General features: G+C 29.3%; 1 protein-coding gene across 2 annotated transcripts in view; it reads right to left on the bottom strand.

The window, feature by feature from the left end:
• Nucleotides 1–808: 808 nt before the first annotated feature.
• LOC118202731 (ADP-sugar pyrophosphatase-like) overlaps nucleotides 809–15,585 on the bottom strand; it is a 59,415-nt gene continuing 44,638 nt past the window's right edge. For both annotated transcript variants that reach the window (XM_035374931.2, XM_035374924.2), the window contains exons 8-10: nucleotides 12,193–12,247; nucleotides 5,451–5,504; nucleotides 809–1,392 (exon numbers count right to left, since the gene is read on the bottom strand). In XM_035374931.2, coding sequence (XP_035230822.1) covers nucleotides 1,283–1,392; nucleotides 5,451–5,504; nucleotides 12,193–12,247 — 219 coding nt within the window. In that variant the 3' untranslated portion in view covers nucleotides 809–1,282. The remainder of the gene's footprint in view (nucleotides 1,393–5,450; nucleotides 5,505–12,192; nucleotides 12,248–15,585) is intronic.

The raw sequence follows: 15,585 nt of genomic DNA, 5'->3' as shown, positions 1-15,585 counted from the left end.
GATAAAAGCTGATATCTTTTAAAAAACAGGTTAAAGTCTATTATAAAAGCCAACATCTTTTAAAAACGGAAACAAATTACGATGTGTTTTTCCAATTAAATTTCCCAAGTCCGGTTTTGAAGGCATTGCACCAAGATATGATGGACCGTCAGATCTGCATTGCAGTTTGGATAGCTGGGATTCTCTTCTCTCTTCAGAAGATACTCATGGGTCAGGCGACGATGGCCAATTCTCAGTCGAGTCAAAAGGACATCCTCCTTTCTATTAGCCATACATGGTGTGCAGATAAGAAAGTACACCACACAGGTGCAACTGAAATTAATCAATTTCTTTGAAATGCATACACTGTAATGTTAATCTGTATGCAGTTTAATACACGATATTCCTCACTGAACTATTCACAATTTTTAAGAGCCAAAATGAGTATAAAAAAGGGAAAATACATGAGTAAATACAGTACAAGTTGAAGGAAAAATTCCTTCATTAATGAAATTTCTAAGCAGTAAAATTCTTCTAAAGTTAAAAAATAATACCATGGCAATTCTAGATGAGGCAGAATTCCACAAAATCGACAATAAATTTAATCTTTAAAGTCTTCAAGACAAAATTGGATTCGGATGCAACACATCAAAAGAATTTCAAATTAAGCATATTCAATACTACTTCATTTCAGAATAAAATAATTCAAAATCGAGGTCACAATACAGAACATTAAACTTCAAATTCCAGTTAGGTTTCACACAAAATATATGTATACATGTAGATGAATTGTCAAAATTTTTAAGTTGATATTAATATAATGAGAAACTAATGAAAAAACAAATTTTATTTCAACACCATTTACAATGATATACAAGAATTAGTTTACAAAAACTATCAAATACACAGTCAGAAAAACACACAAAATATTGTCAAAAATATATCTACATATTTCAGTGCAAATATACAACATTTATTACAGAACATGGCAAAGTGATTTTATTAAAAGTACTTAACACTTAGGACAATTAACTCTAGAGCTTATAACAGAGGGGAAAATATACCAGTGTCAAAAAGTTCAGGTACAGTTAAAACTGTTTTAGCATAAATTAAGAATTCATTAAAAGTTATAATGCAAGATTTTTTAGAACACATAGCATTCTTACTCACATGGTACAAATGAATACATTTCAAAACGATTAAGTGATGGCATAAACAAGTTGATAAAAAGTACATTGGTACAGTTAAATATACAAATATTTTACCAATAGCAATAAAAATTTTTTGCTAATGAAATTTATCATCAGTAAGGATTAGCTGTTTGTTTATAACTGGCATTTTTTGCTCCAATGGTTAAGCCAATGGCAAAGCAATAAACTCTTGAATCAATTATAATCCCTTGTTCATTATATTCTGAAACAAAGAAAAAATTAATCACTGTATACACATCTCTAGAATAAAATCATACGGTTAAAACATACTTTCATACAACATTTGCATAGTCTTCACACAGAGAAATTATGAATCAGAATTAAATAGTTTGAATAATATATTTTTAGTTATTCAATAACAAGAGAGAAACTAGATTTGCCATTACAGGTTAAAAAGATTAGTAAGTATAATTAAAAGGTTTTCAAAATAACTGCTTTTAAAAAACTACTAGAACATACAATTACACAACTTAAGATTTAAAAACTTGAGAGCAAAAATGAAACATTTCTTTATTAAGAGAATATTAGATACCATAATCATTAATGCAATAGTTAAAACAATAAGAAAAATTCAATAAGAAAAATTTTACAATTATAACTAGAGTTTCTATATAAAAACAAGCAAATAGTCTAGCAGGCAACAAGGCAGATTTTTCAATGCACAAAAATGAAAAGTAATTTTGGTCCCACTTGACAAAAAGACACTGTAGATGCAGAAACAATTTATTATTCTGCCAAGTTTCAAATATAAACAAATATGCAAAAATGCTATGGTAAACAAAAATTAGGCTTAACCACACTGAAACTTGGATTGTTGATAATTCTATAACTACTGCAAGCAGATTACCTAAAGGCATAAAAATCTTGAAAGTTCAGATTAAACAAAAAAGTTAAAAGCATAAACTCAAAATTCTTTTTCAAAAATTACAAAAAGAAATCATTTTCCCTTACAATAATATGGGAACACCGTTACTATATTATTGCATGTATCTTTTATCTTTCTAGATTACAAGTCATCAAGAATAGCATGATCTTAACATGTGAAACTGAAATTTAAGAGGCAACTAGCTACAATAAATATGAGCTATTTCACTACAAAAAGCTACATTTCCCTTTTTTGCATTTATTAAGTACACAATCTTTTTTACAAGGTAGTTAAACATGTTCTGCAGCATTCTTCTCATTGTTTGGAGGACATTCCTTCATAAACAAGTTAAAAAGAAAGTTGAATTTTTTTGGTTGGTTGGTCTATTTAATTATGGCAAAGCACTTGAGGGCATGGATGCCTTCGTAAACGAGCTTCTAAGCGAAAGTGGCTTATATACATGCCACACATAAGGAAAACATGAAAACACCCATGCAGCCAGTCCATTTGGTAAGATTCAAACCCCAGACCAAATGACTAGTATTCTTTTTGGAATGTAAGGGTCAAATTTGCTGCAGCCAAATAATTTTTTATCTACAGGATAAACGTCTTTCAGGGATTTTAATAGATTCATACAGCATATGTAAATGTTTATATTTTGAAACAAAATTTATTAAATGACATTTTACACAATTACAACATTTAAAATTTTTACACAGATTTAAATATAATTTTATTTCTGAAATGCCTTACAATTACTTGCATTTACTTTAACCAAACATATTACAAACAGTTTAACAGTATTAGTATTAACAGTATGCATGCTCATAAGGATTTTTTTTTTCATTATAGATCTATTTCATGTTATATAGCAGATCAAGTAGCTTTCCTTTCAATGCATCAGATTTAATATGAAATTTTTATTAAATGCATCTAAATTTGGCAGTGTATTTCAAATTCGTACAAAAAAAACACATTTTACGAACAGGTTTTTATACAGAATTTAAAATGATTTACATCATTTTTAAAATTTAGCCTTAAAAAAACCCTCAATAGCATAACCCTTAGTGACCCATTGCCTACAGTGCCCTGATATCTGCTTTCTTGAACGTGTGCCCAGGGATGCACGAGCATATACCCTGGACAAGTGGTCAACTTATCACATGACTTCCGGTGTTTAGTCCCCAAATAAACTCGGCACTCACTTTATCACCCCCACTCAATGGATGAAAGGCTGAGTCAAACTTGCTTAGCCCAGGAATTGAACCCCAGACCTGTGGTGGTAATGCTACATGTGTTAGCAACTTCACCACCTGGCCTAATTTAATAACCATTAAAATAGGACTATAGGTTAGATGAATATTAAACAGAAAAACAGAACTAGACAACTGGTTAGTTAACCAAAAAGAAAAGGTTTCATGCTTTGCCTAAAGAGGGATAGTTCAAGAGGACACCAAAACTGGTGTGTAATCACTTGACACAAAAGGAAAGTGTAACCCCCCCCCCATACAGTCCATATGCTAGGAACCATAAATGGTTTAAATTACAACTCAGTCTTAGCTTCTTGGGTAACAGTGAGTACAAACTACAATATTTGTAATAAAAAGCAAGATTCCATTTCTAACGATGTATGACAATATTTGCAAATAAATTACTACAATACAAAGTCAAGACATCCAATACTCCAATTCAATATGTAAACCTCCTGACCACCAGCAAATTTAGAAATATTTTGGCGAAAAGGAAGGTGTTTGGTTCCAAGAACAGCATATACTTAATGCTTCATACATGTATAGACAGTAGACTTTTTTCATAATAAAGCATGTAAAGACTCGCGATTCTCAATTTTACCTTCAGTGCCAAAGATATTAAAAATTGAAAACGCATTAGTGCCAAAGTTCAGCACTGAACTTTGATTGAACTTTATATTGAAGAAACAGTAATTTAGCAGAAATCTGCATGACCAATAATTTGGCTACTGCTTGGCATAAATCTCAAAGCAAAACATTTCATACCTGTTGAATATCAAATACTTATGCCAACCTGCCAAATATTTTTATAATTTTTTGTTCTTATCACGACCATCAACTCGGCAACTTGAGAAATGACAGCAATTTGCAAGACAAGTTTTGCTTTAAACATTGGTAATCGAATAACAAACAGCATGGTAACCCTTTTATACCGACAATACACTTGGCAACAATTAAAATCTCAAGCCTATTCTATTATAAAGTGCTATGTGTGTTTATGAACAAATTTCTAAATAGACTTTGTAAATGATATTCATAGGCCTTAAAGTTAGACAATTTAGTGCTTTTTGAATTAAGAATACCTGATGTGGTCTTCAGATAAGCTTTAAGGGTACTTTTCCATTATGCACCTGCCATATGTATTGGGCACATAGCAGGTGACAATTATATCACATGTGTGCATCTGCACATACACAATATGCTTATAGCTAGAAACTGCCCAAGATTAAAAAGCTGGCAAAATACATGGCAAGTTCATCCTAATAAAAACATACCACCTTAACTATATATATGGCAATTATTTCATGGAGACTGATAAGCTTTAAGCATATGTCAGAAATATGCATAAGTATAATAAATAACAAAATATAAGTTAGTTTTAATTTCTTCAGCATGCTATAGGAATATGACAAATTTTAGTGAACAATATGTCTTTAGCCACAATTTTCATGCCATCACCAATAGAATATAGCTGATGCTCAAATTTTACAACAATAGACATGAATTTAAAGGTTTCTAGATAACAAAAAACGAAAAAAAATTTTCAATTAATGGAATTTGTGAAAAAATACAGAGAAGCGGTAATGAATGAGGAGATAACAGAAGCACTTGACTCCAATGACTATGTTCCAATAACCTATCACCTAATGGATTGCAAAATCTGCAACATGGTCCCAAATACAGAAAATTCCATTACCAATTGTGAAGAAAGTAACAGATTACTCAGTGAAAAAATAATTTAGTAGGAATTCTTAACATGGTAATTACAGGACTCAACTTCTGCAACTGAATGAGAAATAAAATTAAAGAGTAAGTATTAGCACAAAAATGAGCAAGTTATATTGAAAGATATTTAATAAAGCAACAAATATTTGCTTTTTGTAAATTTTGGATTCCTTAATTGTCATCAATGCTTCATTATTTCATAATTTTATAAATACTAGATTTAAACATCAAAGCATGCCATCATACTAGATTTAAACTGATGATCTAAAGTACGAAAAATTCCCAAATCCAGAATCAGCAAAGTCTCTTAAGAGTCTGGATCCAACTCGGTACTGGATTTACTTCAGATGGATTATAAATTGGTGAAAATTAAAGACTTCATTAATAATAAATTCCAAGTTGTAAGAAAAATCATTTTACCATTCAATCTTGTAAGAAGCTCATCTACTGGAATGTGAACTACTTCAATATTTTCTGAAAAATAAAAGCATATTTACAAATTTATTCTAGACTGAAATGTGAAAATAAATGGCAATATGTAAACTTAAAATCTGAAAACACAGAAACTAAAACAGTCCCAAGTTTCCTTTGATTAACACGTTCTTAATTCTGTAATAAAACTTCAGTAACTCTGGCTAGAAAATTTTACACGCATAATAAAAAGGAATATAAAATTTCAACTAAAATCTATTAATTATATTTAAAAAATACTATAAAGAAATATAAATACAGGTTAAAATATATTAATGACTTAAATGGCCAAATTTATCCTCAAACAATCCCTATATAAAACTGATCTAGTAATAAATCACAAATCCAGAGTTGATCAAAGTTTTGAGAGTTCCACATTTCAGCTGCAATATAACAATGAAGAAACAATGGATCAGATTTTAATGCTTTATACAGCTTCAGGTTATAACAAACTTATTTGTCTCAATTACTCAACTTTACCATTTGCTGCCAGATGCTACACAAGACTTAATTTAAACCGGATTTTGACATTGTCAACTGCATTAATATTTAACAGTAACAAAAAGCTTCAATAATTACAGAAATTATATGTAGTACAGTTCTAATCCCCAAACAATCACATCATAAAACCTATTATATTTTATATGCCATGAATTTCAATGTAAATATTTCAACTTGTTTGTACTAGCCTCATTCCCTCAGCTAACAATTTATGAAAAAAATTTTAAATCTTAGTAATTATACTCAATCACATATCTTATTTTTTTTAGAAGAATCATGCTTTTAATGCATAAAATAAACCTCTCAATCTACAAAATAATTTCACTATAAGAAACAAACTTGCTTAGCTAAAGAATGTTTCAAAAAATTCTTATGATGAAAAGGAACAATTTTAGAATGCACTTCCAAATCAGGTCAGGTGTCTGAAAATGAAAAGCTAATAGTTTTCCCAAATTAGATTCCTATGCAGATTTTAAGCAGATAATCCCGTTTTTTTTTTTTTCACATTTTAAATGTCAAGCTATAAGGGGTTCATCTACCGAGATTTTTTATGCTGTACAGTGGCATCATTTTAAAATAGAACTCAAAATTCATTTAGATTTGCTTTATAACACATTCAGTTTAATTTATACATTTTACAGTCTTTGGCTGATTACATTTTGCAATTTAAGCTTTTATACTGAGAAAACTCAGGAGAGGAAAGCTTTAATTTAGGAAAGTACTTTTAAATATGACATGGAAACATGAAATATTTTATTGCATATATTTCACGTTTCCTGTTTCAAAATGAGCCAAATCACTTAACATATTGATGTAAAACAAAATTAAATGATTAAACATTAGGTTGAATTTTCATATAAAGCTTTATAAATGTCAACAATATGATTATGACTGACTATGAAGATCAAATAAAATTTAGCAATAAAAGTTATGCTAAATACCACTAAAGATGGAAAATAAAAATTTACATGACTTAAGCTTCATTAATTTAATAATGAAACAAACTGCAGATTATTTTGCAAAATGAAACAATCTGACGATTTTATTTGCACAACTTAATTTCATTCCTGAAAAAATTTTTATTTTCACTAGTAAAGGCTAAAATTTAAAAGGGAAAGCTGAAATATATGTAACCCTAATTTCTCAGGACTAAAGTTTAAATACACAAGTCCAAAGAATTTTGTGAAATGATATTCACATTATTAAATTAGGGAATGTTCAGAGGAATCAAAGCAGTATTATTAAATTAAAGAATGTTCAGAAAAAGCCAAAAGCAAATGTACAGTGGAACTTAAGAGATAAAAGAACACCGAATGATCTGACAAGGATCAAGTCCAAAGTCCAAGATTCCCCAAGGTCAAGTCGAATCGGGAAATGGCGCCACACACACACCAACAGCCTGGCTCATTGCTTGCTACTCAAGTCAATGCTCACATTTAAAGAAAACATTTTCACTCACTTTCCTCGTATCTCTAATTTCTCGTATATAGAGGTGCTCACATCTTGAGGTCAGACTGTAGTTCAAAATGGTTACAATTCTAAATAAATTTGTTAGACACTCACGAAATGAATCTTCATTTTCCAATTTACTAGCTTTTTGGCATACGAGAAAAGTAACTCAATATACTACAAACATAAAAATTCAGATACAAGCTTTTAAAATGTAGAATCCCGTGAATCCACTAAATCCCACAGAAAACATAACATTTCTGCTGTTATTGCCTTAGCTTTTCAGCCATTAGTCCCAAGCAGCTTAGTAGTCCTTAAACAAAAAGTCAGAATCTGCAAATTTACTTTTTGCAATGGCATCAAAATCAGGATAGTGGGTTATTACTTATAGCATGACAGCAACACGTTGTTTAGACTATCATAATCATGTAATGGAGATGCTATTGCGAACAGTTTACAGCAGTGGTCACCCAAGTTATGAAGCTGATTTACTGTACCATTTTTAAAACCTACTGCGAGCTACCAAGCAAAAGAATTAAACTAACAAAAGTAAACTGAAATTGAATTGTACACGAGAGAAAGTGTAGTTAAATAACAAATGTAATGGTAGATTCTTTTTTAATCTAAAATATTAACTTTGATGAGAAGGATGGAATTCTTTTTGCCATCAAGTTTTCTTAGTGTTAAGAGAGTAGATAATGGCTGCCAGTCAAATACAGTTATCCATATGCTTATCAGCGAATCAGTTTCTGTACTTTTAATATATTTTATACTGGGAAAAGAAATCTCGCAGAGATACGAGCTGAATATTACCTTCACTTTTAAACAAAACTGGACCAAAATTCAGTATTTTTCTTTAGGAAGAAAAGGCCAAATATTTTCAGAGCTTGAAGAAAGTGACGATACAGATATATCATCTTGATAAATATACAAATGTATCATCTTGATAAATCAATCAGTTCCAACTCCACTGTAGCATTATCTTCTTGAAAATACTCTAACACAAGCAGAGAACACTTCAGCATTAATCTCTCTCAAACAATTGAAATTCTTTTGAAATCTTGGAAGTGTTTGTTAAATTCACTACTTTCTTATGAACAGATACACTTGCATAGCACAGTTAAGCATACATATTTGTCCTTTACCCGAGTAAAGTAATCCATTTCCCATTCCGAATGAAAATAAGTTTTATGCTTTTTGCTGTCATTGGAGCAGACCTAGCTCAGTGCATAAACAAACTATCCAAGTTAGAAAATGTCTAATACACATAAGACAATGGCAATCGAGGAATCAGTTAGCCAACCAGAGCGTTGACAAGATCTACCGAAAATGTCCCCGCCAGCTACTTTGATGGTTTGACAATCACTACAGGCAGATACGATATGAAAATTTGCTATTCTCATAGCTTTAAGTTGGATATAGAAACCATAGTTTTTAAAAAGTGAACCCCAGGACACCTTCCAAGTCAGCAGTCAAAAGACATGTTGGCCAATATATATTCATGCCAGATTTAATCTCAGTAGAAAAATTGACAAGAGTAATAAGAAAGTGCATGGGATTCAATGCAACATCTGGCTCAATTTATCTCAAATTTTAATAACAGCTGAAGACAAAGTTAACTCAAAATTAAAAATTACATCATGTAATAATTTTTAAATAGGCTTGCGAGTCCAGCCTTGCACCGTAGCTTCTGTTCAATACAAATTTCAATTTATTACAATGAAAGGGTAATAGAATTTTCAATAATTATTGATCTCAGCTTACGCACTCAATTTAGGAGAAACATTCTCGCTCCGAAGATTCAACAAGATAAATCGAATACAGTCAAAAGTCTAATCCAGACCTCAAAGCTGCAAACTTTCTGCACATGCGTCAACACATGCACATAATGCGTTTACGTATGCATGTTTAATATATAACTGACAGTATAAGCTAAAATTATCTATTTCAGTTAATGTTGCAGATTGCATTGTTCCTTAATTTTCTGTTGCAGACTGCGTTGTTCCTTAATCTTAATCGGATCTTACTAGATCCAGCAATCTTTTTTTTTGCAGACTGTTAGAGCAATTTCATAAAAGTAAGCTTAAACTTTCGATTATGTCAAAAAGAATTTCCGATCCGAATTAAAGGATCTACAAAGCGAAAGCATGTTTCGATATCCATTAAACAAAAAGTGGAATTGCTGCAAAAAATGGATCTTTTGATTTGCCAACCATTCCGAACTATGTTTATCAATTTCACGCTGCTGTGCAAGGGGGAGGACAATGCGGCGTGCAATGAACTGGAAGTTGATCTGTCAGCACTATCCTTATCTTCAGAGCAGATGTTTATTTTATTCGGCTTATAATTCCTTACTAAATGTATTTCATCTCTATGTACTACATCTTCAATATGATTTAAATCAAATTCCTCGCCATTATAAATATCACTAATACACAAATAGTTTTCTGGTTGCAATTTTCTAATTTCGATTATGCGTAATGTATGCTTTACGCATGCACGCGTTGAAAGAAATTTTTAAAGTAAACAAATAAATATCAAGCTTTTTGTAAATTTTGTTACCCTTTAGATCATAACTGCTTTTTATTTTATAAATTACAGTTTCATATTTAATTTTATAATTTCTGCATGCCATCTTACCAGATTTAAACTGATGATCTATAATCCGGAATCGCTGAAGTCCCGACAAGTCCAGATTAAAGACTTTTGACTGTAGTAATTTTTTCTTATGCATAAGAAAATAAACTTCACATAAGATTCTTACTTTTAAAGGAAGTTTATTACTGAAGCTAGCATTTTATGCACCTATATCAGTACTTATTACAAACTTAAATTTTTTGCTTTTGAGTATATATTCTGCTGTCTTAACATTGAAATTATGTAGCCATGTGTCAAAACTAAATCCTTTATGGAGGCAAAATTTTAACTTGTGTGTGTATATACATACATTGATTATAGCTAATTTAACATTCCACACAAGCACATTTACATTACGATAGGTTCTTGAAAATAACCTTGTAAAAACTTTCCTAGTGTTGAAAATAAAAAAGAACAAGCGACTAAAAAAATTAAGACTAACCAATTTAAAATTTCACTGCTAAGACTTTTTGCACGATTGTTAATTTAATTCCATTTGCACAGAACATGAGGCCAGACTTGGAATATTAATTTCATTCAGGAAAATTCCTACTATTTGAATTTTTATGAACAGCACATTTACTGACTTATTCCTCTTTTTCAAAACTTTACGCTGAAAGTATTTTTTCTTTACCCCTCTGAGCAATGCAGGATTTTTCATCTGTTAAGAGGATTATGTATTTAATCCGAATTCCTCACAATTTTGTACAATTCAATTAATATTTTCCAATTAATATTTTGTACAATTCAATTAATATTTTCCAATTAATATTTTGTACAATTCAATTAATATTTTCCAATTAATATTTTGTACAATTCAATTAATATTTTCCAATTAATATTTTGTACAATTCAATTAATATTTTCCAATTAATATTTTGTACAATTCAATTAATATTTTCCAATTAATATTTTGTACAATTCAATTAATATTTTCCAATTAATATTTTGTACAATTCAATTAATATTTTCCAATTAATATTTTGTACAATTCAATTAATATTTTCCAATTAATATTTTGTACAATTCAATTAATATTTTCCAATTAATATTTTGTACAATTCAATTAATATTTTCCAATTAATATTTTGTACAATTCAATTAATATTTTCCAATTAATATTTTGTACAATTCAATTAATATTTTCCAATTAATATTTTGTACAATTCAATTAATATTTTCCAATTAATATTTTGTACAATTCAATTAATATTTTCCAATTAATATTTTGTACAATTCAATTAATATTTTCCAATTAATATTTTGTACAATTCAATTAATATTTTCCAATTAATATTTTGTACAATTCAATTAATATTTTCCAATTAATATTTTGTACAATTCAATTAATATTTTCCAATTAATATTTTGTACAATTCAATTAATATTTTCCAATTAATATTTTGTACAATTCAATTAATATTTTCCAATTAATATTTTGTACAATTCAATTAATATTTTCCAATTAATATTTTGTACAATTCAATTAATATTTTCCAATTAATATTTTGTACAATTCAATTAATATTTTCCAATTAATATTTTGTACAATTCAATTAATATTTTCCAATTAATATTTTGTACAATTCAATTAATATTTTCATAAAGTTACATTTAATAAGATGAAAATCATGTTATGGAAGAAAGTAAAATATAAATTGTAAGCTAATATGAAGCAAGTGACAAAAAATCTCATGGCCAAATAAAGCCGGTCATGCCACTCAGAGGGTTAAAGTTTTTTTAAAAATTCCTATACTGCCTCAAAATTTCCATACTCGATTAAATTCCTAGATTTTCATAATTTCTTCGCAATAGCATTTAAAAATACAGTTCAATTAAACGGCAATTTTTAAAGTATAAGAATTCTATTTATGTGCAAATAATTATAAAAATTAAACTTGGACATGATACGCAAGCTAAAAATTCAACTAGATACCTGAACATTACTGAAATTCAGAGCTTTTTAGAAAAAGCAGCATTTATTTTCCATATACTAAGCTGTTAATTGGCAAGAAAAATCTTCAAGAAAAGTAAACATGACAGCAGAACAAAATTTCAGCAGTTTGAAAAGCATTTAAAATGTTAACTCGGCACATGCACTTACTGGAATCGTGAAGACTTTGTGTGGGATATCGGTTTGCATACACATCACCATCAACCTGAAACAATTATACATTCATGTTAAAAAGAAATTGAATTTCAAATTTAAAGTATTAATACCAGTAAGAATAAAATTGTTAATTATGCATTGATAAGCTTTTTTAAAATGAACTTCAATTATAAATATGATTTATGAAAATAAGATATAAAAGACCTTATAGAAATATTTTTAAACAGTTAAAATTTCAAAACAGAAGATATCTGAAATTTTTGAATTTGTGCAGGCTGAAAGAAAATTCTGATCAGTACGGTTAAGTTTGTTTCACTTTTCAATGCATCAGTACAGTTTAATTACATTATAGCTAGAATATAATTTAACTAAAATAAGTTCTGTTACACTAGATGGCAATTCCGGAAAATGGCTATATGACGTGAACAAATTGTATTTAATAACTGAAAAGAAAATTTAAAATGGCCTATGGCATGTACTACATAAAAATGTTTTTCAAAACTTCCAATTTGATATACAGAAGCTATCAAGGCCTGAAATAAAAGCTTAATATCAATGTCTAATGGTAAAAAATTTTATCTTTAGCAGAAACCTCTTGCAATGACCATTTCTAAATTGACCAGCATTTCACAGAACATTGATCGCTAATCTAAATATTCTCTATAAGAGATTTCATTCAGCTACTTTTGGCAAACTCTTTTTTTTTACACTCCTTTTTATGGTGTTGTTGCACTTGCCGGCTATTATGAAAACAGTATTTCAAAGAAGAAAGGACTGTAAAAGGCAATGGAACTCTTACAAACGTTATTTACTTGCCAACCTTTGCTTGCTACATTCTTTATCTTTCCAATTAACAATTTTATTCATATAGTGGTATTAATATACAGTAGCCAACATTTATTAGGCTCACTGGCTAATAAAATCAGCTGCTTATCATATACAAATTTTTATTTATATAGCAATGTTTTTATAAGAACCAAGACAAATATATATATATACTGTATCAAGAGAAAATCAATATTAAACTTATCTTTGTCACTTATAAAACTCAAATTGACAAGACATTTTACAGTATAAGAATCCTATTGTTACTTATTAAAGCTAGTCATCTACTCCAAAGACCATGACTTATTGTTCAGTTGTGTAGAACAATAAACAAGCTTTCACTAAAATTCGCCCAATGTTATCTAATTGAATTTACTCTTCTCATAATCTCTGCCAGACACTGTCTGCATAGCTGTCCAGAAAAGTAAAGGTGAAGCTTAAATGAGCCTTAGAAAAACTTCATAATCTTCTGTATGTGCAACTTTAATGTCCAAAATGCCCAAGTGAAAAAAAATCCAAGCCCAAAAGAAAAAGATAAATTGTTAAAAGATTATAATGCTTTTGTTAACTGTAGCCAAACAGGAACTGCCTTTAAACTAGGACTTTCCCAAACAGCTCTTATTTACCTAAAAAACTATATGTCCCAAATAAGGCAAAAGATGTGGAAAATCTGGAATTGAAAGTGCCTTTCTAGGATAATTTTAAAATAAGAGGTGTTCTAGAGCTCTTGATCAAAAAGCTGAAGAATCTGCTAAAATGCTAGAGGAGAACTGAGATTGCTCACAAGATGAAAAAACAAATGGGATGCTTTAAAAATCATATGGCGAGAAGAAAAAATGCACATCACAATTTTAGCTGACAACTGAAATGGAAAATTTTCAAAAGAGCTACAATATGAATTAAAGTCTTAAGAAACTTATAACATTGGTAAAACTGAGCTGTTTTACAAGTCATTATCAGAACACTCAACAACATTAAAAAATGAAAGAACAGCTGGTTTTAAGAAACTGAAGAACAAGTTAATGTTATTAACATGCAATAAGGATGAAACAATTAGGTAAACACTGGTTATTGAAAGGAATTAAGAATTTGCTCTAACAAGAATTTATAAATGCTAAGCAGTATTTTCAGTTGAAAATGAGACAGTGAACTGAAGAAATAAAAATAAATAATTTTAAGATAATGTGCTATACACAGTTCAGATTGAGTATTATAAAATAAGATTTGTATTCCTGTCTGCAAATATGACTTCTACCATTCAGCTTTTAAACCATGGTATTATTAAAATCATTCAAATATTACAGAAAAGACAACATTCAAAAAATGATATACAAAATAAAAACAGTTCTTGTGAAAATGCAAGCATTGAGAAACAAATTTATCTTTGTTAGAAGAAATGCGTACTATTGTCTAGTGGCCTCAAAGTGTGCATGCTGCTTGTGTGCAATCTGAAAATGGCTGATGGAAGAATTTTAACAATTGTGTTTCAATTAAATATTTTAATACGTTTAAAATTTCATTTATGAAGCATTTTTTAAAATAAACAATTAACAATAACAATGCTGCAAAGGAAAAACTTTAAGCATATTTTCTATCTGAAATCCAAAGTTTGATACCTGCAATACATTTTTGTTGCTTACAGTTAGCAAAACAAATATATCAACAATGAAATATCAAATTTTCTGGATGATGCTTTTATTTAAAATAATTCCAATATGTTTAATTAATCATTAAATAACCAATTTAAACTGAAAGATATTATGAAAGCTAACTTTCAGAAAAAATTTCGAAGAATGGCAAAACTTGAAAATAATTCATGACAGCTTATTCTCGAATTTATTAAATTTCGATTTGAAGCATAAATAAAAATAGAAACTTCTTATAGCTTGACAATAACATTGATAACATTTGTAGCTTGAGAGAAATTGCTAGAAATTATCTGTACCAAGAACTGTAGAGTCAAATAGTTTCCTTGTTAATATTCAACAGTGAAAAAAGGCTCTTCCCATGGAAATGTGTTCATGAACAAAGCAATTATTCTTAGTGTAAAAATTTGCAAGAATTTTTTTTGACAAGTAAAGATAAAAATCCATCTTCAAATCTTTGAATATGGTTTATACAGGGTATGGTAAGGAAACTACCTTATTTTAAAAATGAATAACACAAATAGTATAAGTGATATCAGTTTAGCATTTTTTAAAGTTATAGAGAAAAAGTTTTTTAATATGGTTTAAAATTAATATCAAGGTGGCCTCTGTTCTGGTCAATATATTGAGATAATCAAATTTTAAAGTTTCTTTCAACTTTCACCAGCATATCAACGGGTATGTTGTTCATAGCAGCTTGAATATTGTTCTTCAGTTAAGCCAGTCTTTAGACAGATTTCAAATAGCCTTACAAAAAGCAATTATACAGGGCTGAATAGGCAAGCACGCTGGCCACTGAAGATCGCCCTGTAACGAGATGAGTCTGAAAATGCTCTTCAAAAAACCATGGTCCAATGATGCTATGGGAAATGCATACCAAACAGTCGCACGTTCTATATGGAGGGGCTGATCACGA

This window comes from Stegodyphus dumicola, chromosome X1 (genome assembly GCF_044657685.1).
Source record: "Stegodyphus dumicola isolate Sdum_Otavi_A_Nest chromosome X1, ASM4465768v1".
Classification (NCBI taxonomy): Eukaryota; Metazoa; Arthropoda; class Arachnida; order Araneae; family Eresidae; genus Stegodyphus; species Stegodyphus dumicola.
Note: the sequence above shows the minus strand (reverse complement) of the source record. Positions and strands in the feature narration are given on the sequence as shown.